General features: G+C 40.4%; 1 protein-coding gene across 3 annotated transcripts in view; it reads left to right on the plus strand.

The window, feature by feature from the left end:
- The window catches only part of cntn4 (contactin 4), a 153,836-nt gene that overhangs the window by 29,231 nt on the left and 97,396 nt on the right, over window positions 1-27,209 (plus strand). For all 3 annotated transcript variants that reach the window (XM_034585918.1, XM_034585917.1, XM_034585919.1), the window contains exon 3: window positions 21,631-21,763. In XM_034585918.1, coding sequence (XP_034441809.1) covers window positions 21,631-21,763 — 133 coding nt within the window. The remainder of the gene's footprint in view (window positions 1-21,630; window positions 21,764-27,209) is intronic.

A 27,209-nucleotide genomic window follows, 5' to 3' on the forward strand; every position in this document is an offset into this window, starting at 1 on the left:
TATTCTGCAACAAAATTAGAAAGACCAAATAGGCTCTGTGTTTTGCTGTTGATTTAACTACTTTTCAAAATAAGAGAGTAACGGCACACAGTGTTGTTAATGTATGGATAGAAATATGCTACAAATAAAATAAACAGATTTACCCCAGAAAGCCAAGGAGCTGCAAAGTTAAATGTTCAAGTATTACTGAGCAGATTGGTCTTTAGTCTGTTATAAAGCAGTTTGCAGCTATTATCAGCATTTTATGGTGAGCAAGATGTGGAAGAAAATGAATTAGTATCCAACTTGATACTAAGCGTTTTGGAACCTGATGTTGTAGCGTTTATGGTGGATTTTATTATCATTAACTATCGTTCTTATTATAGGCCATTCTATGAATAGGTTTAGAAGTCAGTATTAGATTAAACATAGTCACCCACAACACATGTGAGGTTTATGTCTTGGGTCTAAATCCAAAGGATACATTATATTACATGGTTTAACATAAAGTTAAGCTTCTCCAGCAGGATAATATTAACTTCACTTTATATATTTGTATTTTATGTATTTTGTTAAATCTGGTATAGTACATCTTTCACAGCTAACACAATAAGAGTTTAGTTTATTTTCTACCTGACAAAAACATTATGATAATGCTTTTGAAAGTAATTTGCAGAGAAAAGTGAGCGTTCTCCAACCTGTTTTCAGTCGCCCTCCTCAACACAATGGAGCTGAAGGGAATTCATTTGTGATGCTCAAAACACTGCAAAATTACATTTGAAATAAACAACATTTGGAAAGCTCTACAGCAACAGTCTTTTCCCCGAACAGTGTCCCGGTTTCTGAGTTTAATCCACAGACCTCACTATAGAGTCTTATTTGTACTGTTTCAGCGGTACAAAGCTGTGCCAATTAAAGCAATTGACAGAGAGGTCTGAGGATTATTCCAAGTAAACAGGACATTGTTTCTGTAAAGACAATGTTGACGTCTTTTCAAGTGTCATTTTTCAATTTGTGGAGCACTGGAAGAAAAATTGGGTTGGAAGGAATCTTATTGATGGGTATTGCAGAACCTCGGCAGTCAGAGTGAGCAGCCACACGCTGCCCGAAGTTGTATCCCTTATTGTCTACGATCGAGAGCCAAGCATTGATTGTATTCATCTGAGGGCCATTACATTATCTGTTCTCGACCAAGACCTTCAGACAGCCCACACATGGATGTAGCCTACTCATTGTATTGTTCCGTCACATGAGAGTCGTCCTTGCAGTTGGACAGAGCTCCTCATGTTTCCATCTGTGTCAGTAACACAGCCTGCCACTGTCTGGGGCCTCTGTAAACGCTTAATGACTCCAACCATGGCAATTTGAAGGGTTCTGTTATATGTTGTGCATCTTGGTCACCTGCAATATGTATGTCACAGGCTGGCTGTGCCGAACAACACTCTCCCCCTTATAGATAACGGGAAAAAACATTAATAACTAAGTTATTGAATAAATAAATCATACATGATGATTTGAATATTGCTGCTGATTATTGAGTCTGATTAAAAGTGAAAAGCGGGGAGGGCTGTCAAAATACAAACAAGAAGTGAAATATCACTAATCAGAATCATTTTACAGTTAATTATTATGGTAAGCAAAAGTAGGTCATGGAGATGGGAGAAAAGAAAATTCTGTTGGTTATATTGCATATTTATAATCATACTATTAGTCATACTGGAATCAACTTTTTACATGAGGATACAAATATGTTCAAGCATATTTGAGAAAGAAAAATAACTTGGTGTTCCTGTTACATGCTCGTCTATCTAATTATTCCACTTGACACTTCACACTTGGCGTGTGTGTTTTTAAGGGCCAGAGGAAGTGCAATGTCAAATTCAGTGGAATTTGGATACGTTATATGTTCAATATTAATACATCTGAATAAACGGACGACCAGTGCTCTGTAGGGAACCATCAACAGATGGGGCTGTAAGTCTTTCTGAAAATCAAGTTATTCGAACAAATTGCATGTCGTGACAAATTGTGTGTGGACAGCAGGTGAGCCCACAGCTTGCATGGTACAAAGTCGACAAACAGCTTCACCTATGTTTATTCATGTTGCTTTGGTGTCATGATTGTCTGCTCAGGATGGCTTTGCTTGCTAGCGTCCTCCCGTTTCATATCGAAACAAAATGACGTTAATGGCTTAGGTTAATGATAGGTCAAGCTGGCGTGGCGCTGATAGTGGTCACCTTTTGCTGGATCGTGTGGCAAAATACTTCAGACTGTGCGATGTGCTTCTAGACTGTATATTTTGAAATCAGAGATCAGGTGATTCCAGCTGGAAAATGAACTTTTACCCCCACGTTCGAATGAATGCTCAAATTTGGACTAAAAAGTGACAGCCCTCGTAAATAACAATGTCAATCGTTACAGCAGCACGTTCACAACAATGGAGAGTTTAGAGCTTCAGAAAGAAAGCTGCAACCAGCCTCACCACAGGCCGAACAAACAGCCCATTCCAAACAGGCAGGTTAACAACTGGCACTGCACTAGTTCATTAAAATGCTGGGAGAAAAGGCCCATTTAGTTTGTGACGTGTGGAACTACATGGTGTTCTGAGCCTGAATCCGAAATCCCAATAGTTTACTTTGAATTAAAAGTTCCCATCATCTAAGAGAAAAACAATAAGAGTTTAATGATTTTATAATTCAGGGTAAATAATGTTCTTTCTAAACTAAGACCGTGACAAAGTAACTGCAGTTTATTTCTTTTCAACTCCATTATTATCCTATTAGGTTTGGTTTTTATTCGCTCTGCTTTTACAAGACCAGTGGGTGTGAATTGGACCGTTGCTGTTAAAACACATTCCATATATCAGTGTCCTGACTATAGAAAATGAATATTTCCAGCCCAGTGAACTACTTATGTGCTGTGACAGAACTATCTATTCTGATAGTTTAGAGGAAGCACGAGAGATCCATGCAGAGATCCTCCTCTCTCGTCACCTTGAACCATTTATGAATACATTACATCCTTGCAGGTTTGTTCAGATACAGCCCCCCCCCCCCCTCTCCTCACACACACACATACATGCACATACACAGTTTCTTCAAGGTTCATGTTTTGTATCTGCTGTATCTGTTCCAGAGCTGAGCAGAGCCTTGTGTATCACAGAGGACACCATCTCTAATTAATTCCACAAAGAGGCTCAGAAACACAACATATTTCCTCCGTTCCCTCAGAAGATGGGCTATCTTCTGCTTCCATTTTAAATGCAGCTTGTGTATGTGAAAGCTAAATTGTGTTGATGAATAAGTGGACTCAATTAAGTGCTTCTCCACCCAACTTGTGCTTTTTATTTATGCCACAATGTATAAATTCATATACTGTCACCTAAATTGGACCAGGGATTTTCTTTTGTGGGTTATTTTTTTTTTTTTTTTAGATTTCACTTGTCAGCACAAAAAGTGCTCTTTGACAGACCAAAGCAGCTCTGCTGTGAATACCAGCTGGAGAGTGGGAGCAGGGAGATGAATAGAAGAAACTGATATCCTCTTATTTGTAACCCTTGCCTGTCAGTTTAAGCACATTTTGGATTACTGCACATGTTATTTTTAGATGATTTCCTGACAAAGACCACACAATAAAATAGATCACAGTAGCACACACAGATAAACTGATCGACCTGATTTAACATCGGACGATTGTAGGTAAATGGTAACCAGGTTACAGTAAGCTGGAGCTATACAAAGCAGGGGCGGTTTAATTCTACTCTATTTTAACACATTAAAAATGACTGTAGTGAGGGAAGGTTTTGTTTAGGTGTGACAGTATAATACTGTTTCACTGTCATCTTCCCACATAAAGAGGGGAGAGATCTAAAATTTAGCACTTACTTAGGATCAAGTTACTATTTGGAGAGCGACTAGTATGACTACATCTCCGCTGCTGTCAGAGAACCTGCCTTGGAAATAATCAGACTGAGAATTTGTTACATGAAAATCATTAACATCACAAACATGATTACAGCTGAAAAGTTGCCATTCAACCAAACGATAAGCCTGGTTTCAATTTTCTAATACGGATGTGGTACACATATCAGTGTGGTAGAGTAGGTAACTGTTGATAGTTACTTTTGTTTGACCCAAACTCAACTCTTAAGTTTAAGGGGCCTCTAATAGCATTAGGGATGACAGGGCAGATTCTGATATCAGTATATATCTGTGATGAAATGTCGAGCAAAAGTAATTTTCTGAAAAACTATTTGATTTTAGTCTTTTTTGTGTTAATGTGACCAAAATATCTAAGGATTGAAAAAAGTACAATTGTTTGGCCTTTCTGCAATTTCTAGTGACTGTAATTCAGATGTGATGTATATATCTGCGATGAGCTCATATTAGCCAATATACTAGCACAGCCTTTCAATCAGTCTGTCCCAACCTACACGTTTAAGCCAAAACCAATCTGAATCATGTTTATTTTACAATCATCCACATTTATAACATGAAAAACATGTCAAAATTGTACGTCCAGTTATTGTCGGATTCTTCGCATTATTTGTGACCCCAGCTCGTAAAGCGTGTTCCAGCATTTCACAACTATCCTGCGACTGTGTCAGAAGTGCAACCAATGCAAGTATTCATCTGAAAATGCTCAGTGAGCAGCTTAGCAGCAGCTCTAGTCAGTGACAGACACATAGCTGGGGGGGCTGTGCAGCCATTTAGCCATGTGTCACCCCAAGACTGGATTCACTAAGTGAGTCATCGCCTGCCCTGAGCACGACACAGTGCGCTTTTGACCACTGCAAGCCGACTTCCATCGCAAATAGGAAAATAGGACAAACTGCTGAACTTATGGCAAAGGGCTGCACAATGCTGACATTTAAAAACAAGGTTACAACCATTTTTTATTATCGCTCATATGCTACATACAAGACGGGGAATCTTGTTCCCAGTCGTGTGATCAAGTTTCCAAGCTGCAGTAGAACTGCACGCACTCTTGTTATCATGAAAATATCTGTTTAGATTTATTCATTTAATTCTTTTCAACATATTTGTCCCTGAAGGGCAGTAAAAGAATACAACTATCCAGATAATACACTGCATTGTACGAAGGCAACTGTACATACATATGCAACACAGTAGTAAAATCCTACATTGTGGACTGCACCATACATTTTTCAAGTTGTAAAAACACTTTTACTACACAAGGATATTGAAGATTACCCAGTGCAGTACACAGGTCTACAGCTCAGTCCAACGAAGGACAACTCTGCAAACAGCAGCTGTATGTAACAAGTGCAAATGTGAAAAATGCACATTCCTGTAGAGTACAACCATGTCCTGCGGTCACATTTATCCATGCATGCATATTCCTCAAGTACATGGCCCCCGTCATCCTGGCCTGGAGTGATCTACAGTGAGATTGCATGCATCCTGGCAAAGGACAAACTGGTGTTACATGATAAAAAAAGAACTGTTTTCACACACATTTGTCAACTAAAAACCTAAAACAACTCAAATTAAATGATTAATTTAAGAATATTTGTGTTGTAATAGTTTTTTTTTTAATGTTAGACCATGATTACCCCTATGCTAATAGAACTGAAGTGAGTTATTGGTACAGACGGATAGATAACTAGGCCTAATGACAACATTTCATTACAGCGATCTCTTTGGAGGTGTTATGGCAGCTTTTGCTCAGGCGTGCAGTGAGAATGCTGCTCCATTTGGCCCGAAAGCAAATTATGAAACGGCTGCACATTTGATAAGATAAACTCCGGGGTTGAATCCATGCACAACACCATGATTCACACTTCCGCTGGGCTCCCACAAAGATGGGAGCTATCTGCTGTGATATAAAAAATGTGAAAGTACAGGTTCAGTAACAGGCAGTCGCTTCCTGTTTGTGTTGGGGAAGGGTTATGAGCGAGAGGGGGAATCATTGCCTGTTCTTCAAAACCTGCTTTGAAAGTAATGAAGTCAGATAGTGCGATTTTACTCAAAGCATTAAGTTATTGATGGCAACAGATGGTCCTCTTTAGCATATCAAAGAGTCCCTCGTCTGCCAGTGTGCTCAGTTATTATTTGTGTTTGCGTTGAACATTTTATTCTGCAGTAATGTAATTTGTGTCAAATTTACAGTGAAATTCAAATAATGGAAAGCTCACACTGAAGTAAAGAGAGATAGAAGAGTAGACCGTTTCATGGCAGACATGGTGGGGTAAGGATTGGATTCATCCAAACCCTTTCACACTAAACACTGCACTTCCAAGGGTCTCTGTAGAATATCACCAAGTTTAAAGTCAATTGGATAAACACGTAAAATACATGGACAGGAAGACAAAGGTGTTTGAATATGTTAGTGGGATTTATAAAGGCTGCATGATGCATTCTGGATCATTGGCTTACTATGTCACTTAAATGGAACAAGAGACATAGTTAATATTATTTGTTGCACATGTGAAACAAGCAGAGGCAGATGAAACTGGTGTTAACTTGTAAAATGACTAACATTAGCATTACAAAAAAATGTATGGAATGAATTAATGTGGGAAGCATTATTAAACACCTAATAAAATGCTATTCTACTAAGTACTAGTATGAAATGTCAGCTCCTTTGTCTGGTCATGACTATGTTCAGAATCTTACACATAAATGCAACTATTGCAAGCGCACAATTTTTGCTTATCTTCATTCTTTACTGTTTAGGAGGTGAAAAATAAATGTCGACCAACCTGAAAGATAAGCAGTGTGAGAGATATCTTATGATTGGTTGGCGTCTGAGACAAAATTCTGACATTGCCAGAACTTTAGGACGACTATTCTACAATGTGACTGCTGCTACATACCATAAGAATGTGGACTGGAATAACACACTAAATTAATCAGGCCTCCTTTCTCTTGCCTTGATTGAGTCCAGATTCTCTTCCTCATCCTCCTCTTTGGATTTGTTATTTTATGCCACTCTTTCAAGAGGTTAATTCTTGCTTAGCTGGATTGATTATTTCTACGGTGGCGCACATGAATGATGCCCACCAATGATATTTAAGTCTTGTCGACTTGCGTCACAGCCTTAGCTTCAGTCGGTGTTGTCATCATAGAGTCTACTTACCTCAAACTTGATGTTGCACCAAGTTTATGAGATCCCTCTACATGCAGAGTGTAGTTTACAGTAAACTTGTAAGATTACAGAATCCCACAGTCTGTTGGTGCCTTAAGTCGCCCAGTAGTTAATCAGCTTCATTTCCACTTCACAATTAGCCATGTGGCACTGTGCCTCGTTTCCTCAGCCAGTGATCTATCATTATAATCCCTTCTTGATGGAAGAGTTACACTTGCTGCAAGCCCTGCTGGCCCACACTGAGGGATAAATACATCAGTATACTGTACTGCTGCATAAAGTGTTGGCTAAAGTAAGTGTTCGGAAACTTGGCAGCAATAACTAGTGGTAATAGAATAGAATGTACATCTGCACACTGGAATGCAATCCAATATAATATCTCTGCCATAAAATCTACCTTCTGCAAAGCTTATAATGGTCTGGTTTGTTTCAGGGGTGCTTCTAATGCACATGAGGGAGGCATTCAAACAGCAGTGAAAACTCTGAACATAATGCAGTCCAGTACAAAGTCACCACAAACTGCAATAATAAGCTATTGCTCAATTCGCATTACTCTCATGGTGTCAACAAAAAGTGAGCATGTGCTTGGTAAAAGTAGAAGCAGAGTGCATGTATTGGGCTGCATTAAACTCTGCCGGTGGAATAAAGTGGCCTCTTGGTTAAAGTTTTTTTTCTTAATTATTACCTCACAAATAAAACATGTTTCATATTCATCATATGGGACAAATTAAACACTTTCTGCAGATTTTCGTAGCTGCGCTGAAGCTGTTAACTTGTGTAGACGAGAGAGATCTAGGATCGGGGGCCGTAAAGGGGCCACAATTTACACTGAGGGGCAAACGGTATGTCCAACATCCCTGCAGCTTCCGATTCACTCATTTAAGTCATTTCTTGTTTGCCTCCCCTTACCACCTAGCAGCTAATAGGCTTCTAAGCAATAGCTAATTTTACAATTGATTTAACAATGTAACTGTTAAGATACACTTTGTCATCAAACGAATACAAATAGAAAATGGTAAAATATGTCTCCGGTAGAAACATGGCACAGCCCCACACGTTTGGCTGCTAAATGCCTGAGTGGACCTGAGTCACGATTAGCTCACTGCTGGCAGGCTCAGTGAAGGTGTCAGCCACCCAGACGTCTCAAAGAGGACAATGTCACGTAAAGGACATTCACTCCAAGTCCCATATGCAGTGAGTCCTGCCAAATATTTTACATATCTGAGTGTCTTTTTACACCTTTTCTTCCACCACTAGTTTCCTCTCAGTTCTGCAGGCTGTGGTATAGAAATAATGAAAAAAATTATCTGAAGACACTGTCGGTGATCCATCACTTTGAATATGATGTCAGCTTTTTATTTATATGAGATTATTGTTGTGTGGTAACGCTGTGAAGACTTTTCAAATCATTCCGCATTTTCAACGGCCATCACCCAACAATCATAATTTAACCAGCAAAAGCCGACAGGGTGTTTGCTGTGATGGATGACGTGTCTCAGGGACGTTTAGATTCCACAAATTAAGTTTGAAAATGTCATGAAATAAAAGAAAATCAGTTACTGTGGAAGATGGGAAGAGAATTTCAAAAATGTCAAATACTGCAGTATCATTCAAACAAAATGAATTCATACCAACGGTTCATTCAATATATTTATCTCTCATAATCCAGCAGTTTGAAACTAGTATGAGAAGTAACTGCTAAAATCAGCTGGAACTAACCTTAGTTATAGTGATAACCATTCAGTGTGACTGATGCTCGCTGATAAACATGTTCTCTTCTATCTGTTATGTGCTCTAACTTTGTTGACTAACTAAATCCTGTGTGTAGCATCTGTCACCGCAGCAGTGCCCCTGGATGTTGCAATAACTGCCATCCAGAATGATGCACTCCTAATGTGTCTCCATGCCCAATGCCCATGAAGGGCATTCCTTAGGTTGACGTGCATGTCAGATGGCCTCATACTGTAATGTCAAGGACTTTTCTGGTAGTGCTGCCCCGATCTCTCCGGGCCATTTCACAGTGACGGGATGAACATTGACCTTTGTCATTTAACTGAGTGAGCAGCCTGCGGTGAGCCCACCGGTGCCAGGCCAGCTGAGCCATGCTGCTAGGCAGACTCCGTGGCCCTTTGCCCCCAAGTCTGCGGCCGTGCACACCTCCAAACCGGCCCAGCTGTCCCCACTTCATTATGTGCTGATTAGGAGTAGATTGCCCTGTGAGGTGGGTTTGATCATCTAATCTGCAGCGCTGCCTAAGCAGGCAACTGCATCACAGCGGAAAAAAAGCTGGTCACATTTTTAGCAAATTTGTACCTCATAACATGACCTCGGAACTCTGCAATTTAAACTATTTGATTCACTGAGGTTTTCATCATTTTTAACACTGCTCTCCGGCCTATTAAGCTTTCATTAGAGTAGAGATCTGCCTGATGACAGTATTAGTGAGAGCTCAGCCGCAGCCCATGAAATTGAAGAGCATGTCTAGCTAACCTGGAGCAGGCGTCTCTAGGTGCACTCACCTGCTCTTCCTCAGGAGGAGCAATTATGTCAAGATGAAGAGGGGGGGCATCCCCAGATGGCCTCCGAGCCGAGCCCCTGCTAATTGGCTGTGTTAGGGATTCAAAGCAGGTTCAAGGGAAAGCTCCCTCCTCTCCTCTCTCCGCTGCCCCTACATCTTTGTTTGTCTCTGTTTTGCTTTGTCAACTCTGCCTTTTGATATGCATATCAACACATGTTTTATTCATGGCGTTTGGAGTAAAATCAGTCAAGATCACCGTGCTGTTGTAGGCACCAAAGTGTTTGCCACGAGCGTGTGCGGATGGGTTTGCCATTTCAAAGCCAATCTTGTGACGCCGCCTCACTCCCATGCAACCCAAAGAAATTAATGATTTATGCGAGCGTCACTTTGAAGGTGCCGAACAACTGAGACTGTACATCCCACACCATTCTTTAAGTTTTGCAACAGCTCGTAGGGTTTTGTAACGAGACTGCAATTCTAATTGAGTGGCTGGAAAAAAAGTGTCGGGACAGAGGAGAGCGGGTGAGCTGGAGGGGTTTGCTACCCGCGTCCTCACGGGCTCAATGTTAATCATACTGCTAAAGATGTGAAGTTTAATTAAAATGTCCTTTCATTGCAATCATGTCAGCATTTATTAAATCTCAAGATCCCACCGTGGTAGAGGCAATATCTGTGAAATCAGTCTGTGTGTGACTATTCCAGTGCATTATGCAAGCCAATTCAAACTCTCCCCAATTATCTGATTATCAGATAGGCCACAAGCTGCTATCTGATTGAACACACACTCCTGCTCCATGCGGGCCTTGGCCTCTAATGGGACTCTATATGCAGGGTAACTCATTAAGAGTCTCTGCCTGCAACCATAAAACTAGACATACGATTTGTCGGTATCGATAACGATTTCCACCAAGAGAAGACACAATGTGCATCCTATGAACATCATCCATGCCGGAGAGAAGTAGCACAAGGTTTCTGCAGGTTTCCACAAGTTAAATTTAAGACTTTAAAGAACATAATAACTTAGATTTAAGTAAGGCAGATATAAAGGAATACGGGTCTCAGAATTACTTTTACTTCCCTATAACTGAAGATAAAGGGAAGTAGTTTAGTAGAGAATGACCCTCAGAATGCCAAGCTATCTTGCAGACAGTAGGTATCCATAGTTTTGCCACAACCAACCTGAGTCTACTGCGATAAACTAAAGGTATATGTACACAGTTATCAATTTCTTTTACAGTGTAAAAAAAGATATCTATATCATTGAGATTGAACTGCAACGCACAGACATTACAAACTCTGCATGCTGCCAAACAATTTCTCTTAAAAAATTAACGGAATCAGCATTAAATGAATGTTAACATAATAAAGACCTACTTAAATATATTGAACACAGAGTGCATCATATTTTAACTCATTCTTCTTTTTTAAGGACTGAAATTCAAATAAGATGTATCTTTTGCAGTGGCCGCTCCAACCCCAACCCTAACCCCTTTTCCACTGCCAGAGGGAAAACAACAGCATCAGTTATTTTGCAAATGCCCCCAAAACAAGAAAGCTTAACACTGGGTGACAAAGAACTGCAGGGTTTATGACATTGGTTTGTCTGCAGCAAAGAAGGGAGTACTGTGACTCTGTTACAGAGAGAAAAAGTCTGGGTGGAAGGATGGGTCATCAAATCATTACACTTTGATACTGGAGAGTGCTGTTTGCTCCCATTTCCTACTGACAGTCAGTGTTGTGATTTTCTAACTTTATCCAAGTAGTTTTTTTATTTTAGCTACAATATCATAGTTTCCCAAACCAGAAGTGAATAGTCTGACATTTTGCTGTTTTTTGAAGACTGATACCACTCTTTCACCTGCATGGTAAATAATCACAGTGTGTCTTCTTCATCCAATATGAACAGAACCCAGAGGTGATTAGTTTCACATTTTGAGGGTTTTATAGTTCAGACTGGGGCCGGTAACATCAGTCTCCCGACAACCCCAGATAGCTGCCTTCTTTGTCCAAATAAAAAATTTGATAAAATAAAAATCTGCCTGATGGTATCACCTAAACTCCTCTGGTTTTATTTCACAGATTGTGTCACTCTTGGCCAGAGCTGTGCGAGCTTAATTTCAGTCTGAATGCTAAGCAATGCAAACAGCAGTAATCTTAGAGGTTATGGTTAGCTGCTGGGTGAGATCAGGGTTAAAGCACAGCACCCTGGGGGCACAGGTGGAGCTGCTGTGAGTTAGGGTTAGAGGCTCGGTTATCAATGTGCAGTGACTTGTTGTGGAGGTGAGGCCGTTTCATGCTCGGCGTCGCTCCCTGGATGCTATACAGGTGTTGCATCATACTTGCTAAGGCTTGTACACTCATTTGTCACTTCCCTGGGGAATATAGTCACCCTAGTGAGGGCCGCGACTAGGTGTCTGACTGAGTGGGGGAAAAAAAAAAACATCAGTGCAATTATTCTGCTCAGATGCATTGTAATTAGAGGGAGATGGAAGGAGAAAATTGGATTTATTTCTGTCTCAACAAACCTCTTCATGTACAATATGTTGGTGCAGTTTACCTGTAACTTTGAAGGGCTTAGTGTTTGCACTGCAGGCTGTGCAGCAAGGCTTTAAAATGGCCACATTAGAGTGCCATGCTGTTCACTAACCATGCACAATAAATTTACAGCATGCCTAATAGTGTTGGCATGGTGGTGGACAAAACAAACAAAAAGTCTGTCATTTCGTATTATGTTCCAAAGCACAAACAGTACTTACAGGGATTAGACCAGAAGCCATGAGTCAGGAGTTTATTTTTCCATTGTATTTCACTCTGCTGCAGGAATAATGAAATACATTCATCTTGTCTCTGTAATGCTAAATACAGATTTCTGAAAATTAAAGAAAAGAGCTGCTAATCGAAATGTACAAATACAAAATAAAGCATTTTCTTTCTTCTCGGTCAAACCCCCTCGGCCCAAATGTGACAATGCTTCCATTCAGACCCACTGACCACAGTTATGGGGAAACTTAGCCAACAATAAAAACACATCCAACCCAGATTCACATTTCACACATGATGAACTTTTAACTTGGACGTCCTGAAATTTTTTTTTCTTGTACCAGAATAGTTTGTGCCTTATCTCTGTGGGTGTTCTGTTGTGGTTCCAAGTTAGAAACAAAACTTTTCCAAACAGGTCAGAGTCAGAGCATGAAGAGGGTTCAGGACGGCCAAGTTAGAACCGTTCTCGGGCCGTTAGTCGGCTCCTTTATGGCTCAAGCAAGAGAGAGCGTAGTCTGTCCAAAAATATCTTCCCTCCCGCTCTTAGAAGATCGCTGCTGATATCATCTGAGTAGCTGTTTGATTGTGGAACTGTGGCGACATTAAAACCTGCCAGCCCTTAGTGGATTAGCTTCAGAGACCCGGTACGCACAGGGCTGGAGCAGAGAGCAAAGCAGTGGGGCTCTATGAGCACCGGGGGGTTGGAGGGCAATATTTGTGACACAGATTCTTTTGGACATCATGGTTAGAATGATGCACTTTAACCACACAACATGGAAGTGTATGAAGTCGTGTCCCTTAAACAGCTCCGTAGGAAAATGAAATGATGTTACCCCACACTATCAAGATTCCCTTTTTGATTACTTCTCGCAATCTTTGAGTTCAGCACAAAGATTTTTTGTTTTCAATTAAAAACAATTCCTGGTATTTTCCATATGTATTTTCTTTAAGTTCTTATACTATATTTAAGGAGGAAATCAGTTTTTTTGTTGTCAGGGCAGCAGTCAAAACCAAATCTAGGTCCAAGTACGGACAGATCTGAGTCTGAGTAAAGGTCTAAGGAATTAAAACTAACAAATAAATAAAGAAACAGATTTGTAAGGAGATTAATGAGCTGGATAGTACATGATGTGATCCAATAATAATAGGGATACATTTTAATTATACCATACTCTGCATTTCAAAACTGAATCTGTATTTGATTAATTTTTTGTTTTATAATTGAGATTTAATCACTCAGCTTCAGTTATTAGTCTCCCGTCAACTGGAAGCAGTTTGGGGACAGCGTGCTACCTTTGTAACTCAAAACTACTATACTATGTAGTGTGTACTTTGAGGACTGAATGTGAAGTGTGATCCAAACCGTGCTGAATGCAGTACAAATCAGCTCTTTTACATACGGCTCACACACACACACACACACACACACACACACACACAAAGAAGACACAGGTGTGTTCACTCTGTCGAAACCGGAGTGTTGATAGTTGAGATGAGAGGGCTGATGCCTCGTCCACACTAAAGTGGATAGTTTGCAAAACAAAGTTTTTCCTCTGTGAAATGAAGTCACTGACACAGAGATTTTTGCACCTTGTTAATGTTTCAGAAGTCGAACGCAACACATTTAAATGAGAGAGAGAATTCTCAGAGCGGCAGAAGTAAAAGTGAGGAGTGACGAGATCAAAGACTGCTCCTACTTCTGTACATATTTTTTCATCCCATTTAAAATTTAAAAATCCCTGAATGTCACCATAACGTAGGCAACAGCCAATTTCCAGAGCACTGGAGGTATCCCCTGTGGCAGTAACCTGGTGCTGTGGGAAGACCTGTTCTCCCACAGAGTCACATGCAGATGAATCGGGCTGCAGCAGTGAGAGAGGGCACAGCCTGTCGCAGGTGTGCGAGGCCGACTGGGAGGCCTGGTAACAGTACCTGAACAATAGAGAAACGCAGGGTTAGGTTTTCAATGCTGACCCAGTTCTGCTCTGTTCAGCACTAGGACATGATAAACCGTAAGTTGTGTTCACAAAGAACTGGAACGAAGCTAGGGTTAGCTGCACACACATTGTACAAACCTTATATGTTGTAGCTCCAATGTAACGCAGTGCCAGACTGACTGTGTGAACAGGCAAAGTTGAGAGAGAGACAAAGAGAGTGAGTGTGCAGCGGTCTGACAGCAAACAAAGCAAGAGTTTGTGAGATGCATGAGAGGGGTAACTGTTTCATGTTAATATGTATAATAGCATGTAAACACAATGAACGTTGAATGTTGAAAATGGCTGTCACTTCACACTGACCTCCTCCCTGCATGGACTTTTTTAACGCTAAAATAACACCTCTAAAATGTCTTTGTTGCTCCTGTCATACTGTGTCAATTCAACGTAAACAGGTCATTCTAGGTCACTACTTGACTTGCACTGTTCTCCTTGGATGAGATAGTATCATATCAAAAACACATGCACAATGACATGAGAGAGGCTCTTTTCAGATTTAAGAAGGTAAGAATCGATTTTTTAACTTCCATTAAAAGCCACACCAATTTCTAAATTGAATCCAAATGCAGGTTTTTTAGGAACCAAACAGATAGTAGGTGCATTGTATCCCCACAGCGTATGCAGCCAGCATATTTACTGCTGTTACTCCGTGAGGCATGGCATGGCACCAACGAGAGCAATAGGGAGGATAATGCCCAATAGGACTGCTGGATTAAGATAAATGTGTGTAATGGTAAAAAACTGCATGTGTATGAGGATATATATACTGCATCTGTTTATTTAGCGCATGACGTTTTCAATTTGGCAAATAACCACAAAAAGCAGTGCTGCTGCCATATCTGTGCAGATGATTTCACAGATAGTTTCACACCAGTACCACTGAAAATAGCTCTGATGATTTATGAGTAATAAACATATTAATCTTCACGGGATATCAAATTGAGTGATGTGAAATTTCAGTCACTTTATCAGCTGACACAAAGCATTGTGTTTTATTCTGACAGGTGTGGATTAATGGAGACATTGTCGCTTGCCGGGGGGTTTTCACAGCTGCATTTCTTTTTTTATATTTATATTTCTTTATTTATTCATTTTGGACCTCACTTCCACATTCATTCATGTATTAGTGAGTAACAACAGATAATACAGAGAAACATTATAAAAATGCAACATTCTCTGCCTCTTCCTACTTCTTAAGGTTTAAATTATTCTTGTAATTCCAGTTGATGGCAGATACACAACATGGTTTGTTAAGTGCATCACAGTAGAAAAGCTCTTGACTCGCTCTAAATTGCAGTCCCAAAAAAAGACTATTCTACACAACCGTACGCTGGCTGTTGTGGGACAGTCAGTATTATCTTCCTGCTGCAAATGGAGCAGTGTTGCCTGTTGGCAATGAACACACAGGCAATTTATTTTGCCCAAGAATATACGAGGTTACAGCAGATACACTAGGCTGTTTGTAGCCAAAATATTGAGAAGTTGTTTGCCAGATAAGGCTCATCGTGTCCTTGAAGGACCTGAGTGATTTCTAGTGGATGATCGGGAAACAACTCACTCATGCCAGAAATAATTAGAAGGGAGAAAGATGAGCGAGCGTGTCGCTGTATTGTTTTAAATCCTCTTTTTGAAAGGGATGTTGGTAAATGGCGGAAAGGCTTCTCTGAGTAAAACTAAGCAGCATTCTGCTCTTTCTACACCGAGCACTTGTAGTCATCATCACAATTTAAAATATAAATGATCTACTTAAAATTATGTGCATTGCAAACTTGTTTTTGTTATAACTAGTGCAGTGCCCGTTCTAAATCTGCCTTTTCTCTTGTCCTGTGTTAAAGCTCCAGAGCTACTTCAGAATTATTCCTTATCATTAGTGAGTCCTCCTCAAACACTTCTACAATAAAGGAGTGAAGTTAGAAAACTTTGCGTTCATCCTCCCTGGTTTATCTGCAATGAATACTTTATAGTCAATGTTTTGAAACTGATTGTGCTTCATTCCCTGTCACGTGTGTGGCTTTTATATAAGTTTGAATGATTTAGAGAGCTGCTGATATTTTTTTTACATTAAATATCAGCTATTTCAGTGGTCTCTTAAGCAAGTGACACAATCTTCAGACCCTACTTCACAACTTTTCAAAATAAAAGCTTTGTAATTCTGCTTGATATAAAGCATTTCAGCAACAAAACGGACATTGTGCTTTTACTTCGAAGACAATTTGACAAACAGGAAGTGATTATATGAATGTTGTTGCCATGACGAAGATCAGCACCTGCAGCATCCGTGAATGTTTGTCAGTCACATATGGTGAAATAAAATATCAAATAATCAAAATGATCTGGTGGCCATTTTGACCCAGTTGGTGACCACTGCTGTAGTTTATCAGAGGACATAGCAACACTGTTCTGCCCCCATTGACTGCTACAGAGCGCTAGTCGCCTGTTTATTCAATTTTGATTAATATTGAAAGTAACGTGTGTCAACATCGCACAAAACTTGCCACTGCACTTCCCTCTGTCATTATAAATACAAATGCCAAGTGTGAGGTGGATAAGATGAACGTTTCGTGAGATATTCAACCCAAATACAGACAGACGTTAGTGGAAGTGGTAGGCAGATATCACTCTCCAGACTTTTGCAGATTGAAGGTCAGAGGTGAGACATGTAACTCCTGTGTGCAGTTTTACTTAAAAAAGAATAGTCTACCCCCGAACTAAAATCTGTTTGAATTCTACGTAGGGATTGGAAACATACCCTGTTGTTTTAAAATGTGATGTGTGCAGGGAGACATTTCTTTGAATTGCCTATTGAATTATGCATTACCCTGTACATGCCGTTCTGTACAGCTATGCATAGGTCTGCCACCTCTGGTTTGAAGACAAAATAAATGGTTGCAATCACATCATGGAGGTAGAATCCACCACTGCCAGGCATCAGTAAAGACCCTGTAACGAGGTTTTGCAGGATCGTCCGATTGGTGTTTAGTTTAACGAGTGTGTGCAGGTCGAAGTTTTAGTCTGATGGAGGTGATAAAGAAAAGGTCAGAGGATCTTAATGGGAGGTTTCCTCCCTGAGGGGGGACTTAAATATCAACTGCAAATTTCATAGGAATCCTATCATTAGATGTGGAAGGAGCTTGTCAAGCACCAAAGCCTTTGTCAATAGGAAATTCAGATGAGACTGGTGTTATATAAAGGGTCACGGGGTCAACTTAATCATTAGAAGCTTTCATCCTGAGGCTACCGATATCTGGTTTCTAAGACCAGGAGCTGTTCTGCAGTCCAAGGTTTACACAGGTGTGTGAGGTGTAGGATTAAACTCAGGTTTTAAAGATGCTGGAGGAGATGAGATGTTTAAATGTTGGGTGTTTCTCTAAAGGGATTTTTTTTATAGACTTTACTGCAAAAGTGCAATGATTATATTTCTAGTACCAAAAAGAAAAATAACTAGAATTATATAGAGTGCATTCCCCTGCCAAGGCCCAACGGTCCCCTTATGAAACCAGATTTAAAGTCACTTGATCTTTATTTGGATGTGCACCAAATTGCACACACATAAATATAAGTCCCTTAAATATGCCCAATTTTATTTGTTCAAGGTCCATGAGTTCAACGAAAATCAAAAAAAAAAAAACCTATCTCGTATTGTTAAAAAAAAATCCTGGATCTGCCTCCTAATCTGGATCTGCACCAACACTTGAAAGGTTCCTCCCTGAACTATACCCAATCCTTCCACTAAGTTCCTTTGATAATTTGTCCAGTAGTTTTTACATCACCTTTCTAATTAACAAACAAACAAACTAGAGTGGTACTATGAGAGCACATCCCTCCACCAATGCCCAACAATCCTGCAATTCAGCCAAAACCAAATTACACACACAGAAATATCCGGCGGCTGAATATGCCAGATTTTGTTTCATCAAGATCTCAGTATGTTTCGTGGCTCCATCCGTAGTTTTTGCATCATCCTGCTAAAACTATCAAACAAACACAAGTGGACAAAACATTTAAATTCACTAGATCCGCATTTATATTTTGATCTCCACCAAATTGCATACATATCGGTCTCCTGAACACACCTGATTGATTTTCATCAAGATCCCTGAGATATTTGTATTACTTATCACTGGATCCGGATCCGCACCAAAATGTTATGTTTCTTTTTATTGGGTAAATCTGCTGACAAATATAACTTCCTTGGCAGACGTAGTAATAGATCAGCATATTATTGTAATAACGTTTTTCCTATTGTAATTAATAAAATTTAATAAAAATTTGATACTTTAATACAACCTGAGGTTCTGCTCCACTCTCACAAGAGAAGCTCCACGACGACAGTTCTGCATCACTTGGACAATCAGGGATACTTAGAGGGCTTCCTGGTAATAATATATTAATGTCATCATCCGGCTTCAAGTCATCAGCCTCAACATTAAAATCAGTTACCGGTTTTAATGTTGTGGCTGATCGATGTAAATGGAGTTTCATGTTACATAATTTATGTAAATCCCGCATGTTATTGAAACAAATGGAGTGAGGTCACCGTGCGGTCCTAACTCATGAATAGCATGAAGCTGCATGTTCATATCTTACATGTTTTATTCTACATAGTCCTAACAAGCCCAGAGAAGAGATGAGCAGCTGCCTGTGTATCATCATCTCCTTTGATCTCACTGTAGCATTAACTGAAACAATTGGATTCATATTCAAAGGTACTTTTACTGTTGGTAATTTTCCAATTCATAAACACTGAAATGCAGATAACATGTTGGCGCTCATTTGGTTGTTAGTTGCCAAGTCGCAGTGTTTGCATAATTAAGTGTAATCGAGACATGAAAGCAAGGCATACTATTTATTATGGATGAACCATGTTGTAAGCTGCACCATTTTAATAAGATACTCACTTGAGTCCATGCTACAGCCACCTGCAGGGAGCGCTGTACGAAGGAAAGTGACCACATCCACAAAGAGGCAGCAATGATTTCAGTGGTAAACATTATACCTGGATTTGTATCGGTTGCGAAATTTTGACTGGGTCATTTCACAAACATCCAAAAGTGAGAGCAGAAATCTGAGAGCGGGAGCGAGCGCACAGAAGCAGCCTGAGCACGAGAGGAAGGAATCAAACTGAGGTACAGATGCGTTTGTGTAAAAACGGTGCGTCTGAGTGCAGGCTAACAGTTTGGAGCGGGAGCAGAGCCAATCTGCACACGAGCAGGAGCTGTTTGAGAGACAGGGCAGGGTTTTGAGGGAGAGGCTTCACCAAATCTGAACGTGAAATGAAGAAATAATGCTGGGGAAATGAAAGGCCACGCTCTTGAATAAAAATAGCAAAGAAAATCCAGACACATACTTTCAGACCATGACTCTGTACGTCACAGCCTGGGTGAAGACTATACAGCTCATTATCCACTGTACAGTCAGACGGCAGGTTTTTTCCTATAGAAGGTTGAGACCTTCTCTGTTCCTCATGATCTCACTAATTAATATCTGATCCCCTCATTTCACAGCTGAATCATACACCACCTGTCACTAATTTAATATTGTTATATAGTTATAATTTGGATAATCTAGACTCCAAGAATATCTGGCCTGCTGAACCACAAGACAGGACCAAATCATATTTCTAATATTCAAACATATTGTCACATTAAATTCATATTTCATTTTATTCCTTTGTATAAGTTTGTCTGCAGTGTGCACAGTTGAACCATAAAGAATATTTTGTTACATTTCATTTAGCTGACGCTTTCATCCAAATCGACTTAAAATAGGTGCATTTAACCATGAGGGTACAAACCCAGAACAGCAAGAATCAAGTATTAAAAAAGCCAAAGTACAAAGTGCTACATGTAAGTGCCATATAAGTGTGACTAAACTGTGCAACTTTTGATTTTGATTTTTTTAATATAAACACCAGAGTTGACTGTGGTTTATTGGACATCGTCCCCTTTTCTTTCATTAGCGTCTCAGATCATATTATCTGATTTTTCCTTTTTCTCTTGTTCCCTTTGCATATCGTGTTAATCCTCCACCTCGCACACAGTATTAATACCTGCAGTGCATAGAGTGCATAAATACGTCCCCTGATGACACCTCACACACAGCACCACAAACTACCTCACACTTGACAAACTCGATGAACCTGTAGCCTCCCACATTGTGAGTTTATTTTGTTAGATGACGTAAACATTTTGCTGTTCTGTCTTTATGCCTGTATGTTCTGACACGTGCACCATTGTTTAAGTCTGCATTATATCTGTAGCTTTGTTGTATTGTGACAATGATGATGTTTTTTTCCCCTGAAACTCCTTTGACTACTGTACCATCAGTACTGCTGTCCTTCCTGATCCACAGCACAGCTTTCTACTAAGTTTCAGTCAATCCATCCAGTATTTTTGGCATCATTTTGCTCACAAACAAAACCAACCAACAGGTGACAACATAACCTGCTTGGCAGAGGTAACAAATGTCTCCTGGAATAATCCAAATATTCAGCAAAAAACACTTTTCAAGCCATATCTCGGTATCCAAAGGGGAGGTTGTGACAATATTCCCTTAAACCTGACTGATAGGCTGACGTGAACAGTACAAACATAGTTTTGGTTTAGATTTCACATTTGCTACAGAAAATCCAATGGGATACAACTGTCAACACAAAAACCTGGGCTCCTTCACATGAAAAGTGAATTCATGTAGCATTGACTTCTCTGTTTTTTTTATCTTAAAAGAATAAGAAAAGAATTGAACAGTGATAAGCTGTTGCTTGTTCCTCGTCTCATAAGCTTCCCTCGTACCATGCACGATGAGCACACCGTGTTATTGGCTGCTTTAATGGAGTAACTGAGACCTGTGATGTGTCATTTACAACAAACAGCTCTAACCACATGAAACCAACTGATTACACCTCTGCCTGGACACATAATCCCACCATGGCTGGGCAAATAAATAAATATATAAATGCGCAAATAAAAGCAGCTTGACAGAAGTAAATGAAAGCGTTTGTCCAGACAGTTGTTCAACACAAATCAGGCTCTATATCCAATTACCGTCTAAATAGGTGGTGAAGACACGTCTCGCTTTAAATCAGTCGGCAGCCTCGGTGCTGTGGCGTCATGACAGGCCATTTAAATTGATATGTTGTGTCTGCTTGTGGTTTTGCTCTTGGAAACAGCCTCACCCAATCTCTGCCGCTGACTAATTGGCTGTTTCACAAACGTGCTCTTTGTCTTGGGTTTGTGCTCAGCTGTGTTGTCTTTGCTTGTCATCCTACAGAGACCAGTGTCCTGCAGAGTCCCGCCTTCAGCAAGCAGCCCGGCAGCATCGTGTATCCTGTGGAAACGCTGGAGAGGAACAGGGAGGTGGTGTTCAGCTGCGAAGCCCAGGGAAGCCCACCTCCCATGTACCGGTGAGCGTGCGACTGCAGCGCTGCATCTGTTCCCCCCCCTCTCCCTCCCTCTCTACATTTCTCCTCTCCACTGATTCTGCTTGCTCTAATACAGCTGACGATGTCAACATCCGTCAGACTCAAACAACCCTATCACTTGCAAATGCCCCCTCTTTTCTTCAACAGTGTCGCTTTTTGGCAGCTCTGAATGCCAATGGAGAAAACTCTGCACTACCCATAAATCCTGTAGTGAACTTTTTAATGACTCAGCCAATAAGTGACGCTTCACACTTGGCTACTGCGGCCTCACATTTATCTGCACCGATAGCATGTGAGTGACATGTTAAAAGTTGTCTTCAGTCTTTCAAATGGGAGCTTTCCATACATACACTGCTGATATCTACACAAATCACTCAATAAATATATATTGTAATTATTCTATTGTTCATTGTAACTATCTATGTTAAAGAAAGTGAAAAAATATCCAATTATCTGGATCTGCTTCACAGTGTAATGGGCTCTTCATTGGGTTATGCCCCACCCCTCCTCCAAATGTTGGAAATCAGTGCAGTAATTCTTTTAGTAATAGCAAATAAAATTTGGTGGAGGTATACTCCCATTAAATATTTTATCTTTGCCATGAAGAACCCGTGTTCAGTAAAACTACTGAACAGTCATCAGTGAGCCACACAGTTGCACCAGAGTAAATGAACATGGCCACTGTAGTTTATTTAAGTCACAAATATGCAGTCCCGCTGCTGAAAAATGGTAGAAGAGCACTGAATGTGTATTAATCCGAAGCTGAAAATAGTCCCCAACAAATTGAGGAATTTACCTTTTTACGTTTTCTAAAAAAGTGAAACATTTATAATGTTCTACACTGCCCAGCTATCTTGGGGTTTTCTTAGATCTCTCATCATTTCTTTACATCTGTTTCTGAAGCTGTGCATCTTTTTGGGAAAGTATGGACTTCTGAGGTGAGGTGAAATGTATTGAGTGACAAACTAAGAACATATTTTGATATTAAAGCATTTAATTGTAAAGTAGATCTTGGGTCACCATCATTTAACAGTTTTTTCAGTATCACAAGTAATTCAGTTGATTGTTGTCAGCACATCAGCTTGCAAACAGGAACTGCCAGCAGCTAATGCAGATTGACTTTGTGATACATATTCATCAAACTGTCAACAAAAATAAGCATAAAAAGCAGATCCGGTTTAATACACATGTCAATCATTGACTCCCATAACATGACAGTGACACCAAGCTGAGGAAATGTTCATCACAAACAGAAATAACACAGGAGTGACACAATCCATGAAAATTTTTTATTTTGTTTTGCTCTACATCAGTAATATTTCTGACAGTATTGGGCATGAAATATCCAATCACCATGGATTTGTCCTTTCTGGAACACTGACTATATCTATTGTCTTTGTATTTCAAGATATTCTCTCTCTGGGATACACATGAACATGCTGCACAGATTCACTGTTTGAGAAGCAAGTATGAACATCTCCCTGCTATTTTATCCCCATTTTATGATGAAGACTCATCAAACCAGTATTCTTTAAGAGGTCTTAAAATAAGTAAAGTGTTGTCTACAAGCTTCACAATCTCAAGGAATGTTTCATCGGTGTGATTCTCAATCAAAATACGAGGTAATTACAGAATTATGGATTTGCAGCTTTCTCGTTGTTCCGTCGCGAGCCGACACGATGAACCGTAACAGAGATCACTTATAGCTCCTCTGATCTGACGGTTTAATCCACACACGCTGCATGACACTTCTGTTCTAAATCTAGAAACCGGCAAGTTTCTAATCTGACAGAGCCTGAAGCTGCCTCCCTGACACTCAGATATTAATAATAATAATAATAATCATAATAAAGAGAGATAGAGATAGACAGTTTTTGTCTCAGATGTATTTAGGGCTTTTAATTCCAAATGTGAGTCCCAATTCATTGTTGTCCGAACAGTTACAAAGCGGAGACCGTGTCTATATTCTGTAACCCTGGGTATTGTAATGGCGTCCTCAGATTCACTCTTCCATTCATCCCGGATGTAACCGCCCCAGGATTTGTCTCCTTATGCATTAACAAGAGTCTTGGCTCCGTTGTCTCTAGCTTTAGAAAAGACTTGTTCATCCCCACAAGTCAAGCCTGAGCTGATCAGGATCATAGGAATCTATTACATGAATTCTATTTCCTGGTGGATTTTCTCTTCAAGTCCCTGCTGGAATCGTGTCTTGTCTGTGTGTAGTCTGGGAATGCATGCTAAGCTCTGCATGCACCTTGCTCCAACATCTTTCCTTTTATTTCCTCCCGCAGAGTTCAAAGAGCAGTTGTTTTGTCCTTTTTCTTTTTTTTTTTTTATTCCTCCTCTCTCTCATGGACCATTAGTCTATTGAAAGGGTGTGGTGTTGTGTGGTGGCATTTCTGGCGAGTAAAAGTTCAAATCAATCGTGTTTGCTGACCGAAATTGCTGGAGTAAGATTTGAAAGGATCGGTACATTTAATACTTGGGATTGGGCCAGTTCAGAGGATGGCCTAAATTGCTGTTTCCTGTCAAGGTCGCTGTGCGGTCCTGTGAGAGCAGCTGACGCCTTCGAGAGATCTGTTTGCAACAGCTAAGTCACGTTCAAAGGTTTACTAATTGCACATCGCACAGCAGTGAACTGTGACAGCTTGAGCTGCAGTGTTTACATTAAATGTCACCAGCAGGGATATTGTCTGCGCTGAACCCAGATAAGGGAAAACATAGGGGATTTTTTTTACATTTTAACAAGTGGAAAATTGGGAGGTTGCATGAAAAGATCAATTCCAGGCACTGAAGTGGCTTGTTAAAAATCCTATAATAAATATGGACTTTTTTTTACGTTTATACTGAAGCTGTATAAACCAACATGCATCAGCAGACTTTTCCTCTTTAGGGTGTTTTGACACACAACATCCCCAAACCAATAAGCAGTCTAATTCTGCACAACGGTGTCAGAGGAATAGTTCCACATTTTTGGCAAATCTGCTTATTTGTGTTCTTGCAAGAGTCACATGAAAAGACTGATGCTGCTCTCATGAGTGCCCGTTAAAAATAAGGTGACAAATGTGAAAAGTACAACTCAGCAACACGAGCTTCATCAGTGTGATTTACAGAATGTGCGGAAACTACAGCCCATCGTTGAAGCTGGATCACTTATCCAATTAGAGGCAGACACACGCGGTGGATTGTCAGCCAGCAAAGAATGCTCTTCAAAAGTACACAACAAACTGAAACACAATACACCTGGGTGTCGATTTAAAAGTGCTCACACTGTGAAAAACTTTGAGACTGTTAGCAATTTTTTGTTTTCTGATTGGATTCATTTTGATACTGTCATTTGAAGATGCAGAAACTCTTAAAGCAAACTCCGGCCTCTGGGCCAAAATCGTCCTGTGAGACAAATTGGATCAGGCCCCCAAGAAAATGGCAAAAAGGTTCCGGTTCAAATCCCGGTTTGGACCGGGTCTTTGTAGCTGTTTTCAGATATGACCTGCGGGTAAAATCTGGAGAATTGGCTGTGGAGTTTACTCAGACTTTTCCTTTCACACATGCACAACACAACGGGAGGTTTTCTGCACAGACGCGTTCACAACAGCACCAGATCCTCTGCATTATTCAGGTGAGGGGTGGAGCAGCCGGGTGCAGCCGACAGAGGCAGGAAGTGACGTATTAACTACGCCGCAGAGATCACGTGATCTTCTTGAAAACACACAGACACCGGTATCAGGTCTTATCACCACAACCTCTCTTGACATCTCCGTCGGTGTCTTCTACGTGTCTGTCACCATTTTTCACCAGGAGATATTTTTTACAGACATTATACTTGGAGGCCAGGTGGTGAAAGTCAGTGGAAACTGCAGAGCATCTCACTTGGACATTTGCGTTCACACATGTTCCTCCTCCGGAGAAAATACTGAGGAACTGTGGAGATCAGTGCATGTCTGAAAGCAGCTTCTGACTGGAGTTTGCATGTTGTCCCTGTGTCCTCATGGGTTTTGTCAAGCGTCTTCCCGCAGTCCAAAGACATGTAGATTGGGGATTAGGTTGAATGAAGACTGAATTGACTGTAGGTTTGAACGTGAGAGTGAATGGTTGTTTTTCTCTTAATGATGACCCTGTGATACACAGGGGACCTGTCCAAGGTGTCCCCCACCTCTCGCTCAATGTCAGCTGGGACATTGTCCGCTCCCCCCGCGACCCTCAAGAGGATAAACAGTACAGATAATAGAGGGATGGATGGAGAAAAAAAACAACTCAGCAATCCCCAAAAAATTCAGCAATTTTATGTGATAAATGAAAATACATAACACAGTAGAATAGTAGTTACTGACAGTAAAATTGTGCCCACATACATTTTGGGTGACTATTTTAACAATGAGCTTAAATCCTCTGCTTGTTGCGGTCACATTCAGACAGAGACAATGTTACACAGGCAAGTTTTATGGTGAGCAAGCTAAAAGCTAAGAAGCGGAAACTTCATTCACAAAGAGAATTTGCAAAGGGTAAGTGTCTTGTTGCCGCTGCAGAGCTGCTTGCTCTGGACAAAGTAAGACTGAGCATTGTGTGCAAACACTGCACTTTCTTATTCTGCAAGAACAAAAGCCTCCTATGACCTCCGAATATGCTGGTGAGTTTGCAAAAACTCATTCAGGCATTTGGCGAGAGGTTTCAGGTTATGAAAAATGAATAAAAGGAACTGAAAGTGTTGATTAAGTTGTATAACGTGGAGCCAGCTGTTGTGCCTGACAAACCTTAACATGAAATAATCATGCTGCAAAGCAACAGCAAGCTCAAAGGGAAGAACAACAACCTCCCTCTGCTCGAGCTCTATAAACTGTACGTCCCAAGGATTTCCCATCCTGAGGAGACGCGCACTGAAGTCTCTGTTTGGGGCAACCAGCTGCTCAGAGCACCTCTTTTCAAACTGACTCTTACAAAGATTCAGCTCCACTCAGCACTGACTGACGCCAACCTGAAAAACCTGCTGCGAGTAGCATCATCATCATCGATGCAATCTGACATCAAGTCAAAGAGAAGCAGTTGCAGCCAAAGCCTCTTTCAAGAGTTTAGTGTGATATGTGTTCAATAATTCAGTATGGGCCTCAAAGAATGTTATTAGAACTGAAATCTCTCTTTAAAAGCTATCACCTATGTGTCTAGCTTTCATTGGATAACTGATAAAGATTCAGCATAAAGGTTACGTTTTTAGACATTCTGTACTTAGGCTCTGTGTCGAAATGTGGCGTTCATGGTTTACTTAACGGGGGGGACAATTCTAAGATCAACACGCATCTCACCATGCATACAGTGCGGGGTTCACAAAAACAGGCCAGGGGAAATCAGAGGCTGATAACCTTCAGATGGCTGTTATGTTATGTGCATGCCAGTTCAAGTCCTCCTGTGAAAATCAAGTTTTGAACCTTGTTAA

Source organism: Hippoglossus hippoglossus, chromosome 5, assembly GCF_009819705.1.
Source record: "Hippoglossus hippoglossus isolate fHipHip1 chromosome 5, fHipHip1.pri, whole genome shotgun sequence".
NCBI classification, from domain to species: Eukaryota; Metazoa; Chordata; class Actinopteri; order Pleuronectiformes; family Pleuronectidae; genus Hippoglossus; species Hippoglossus hippoglossus.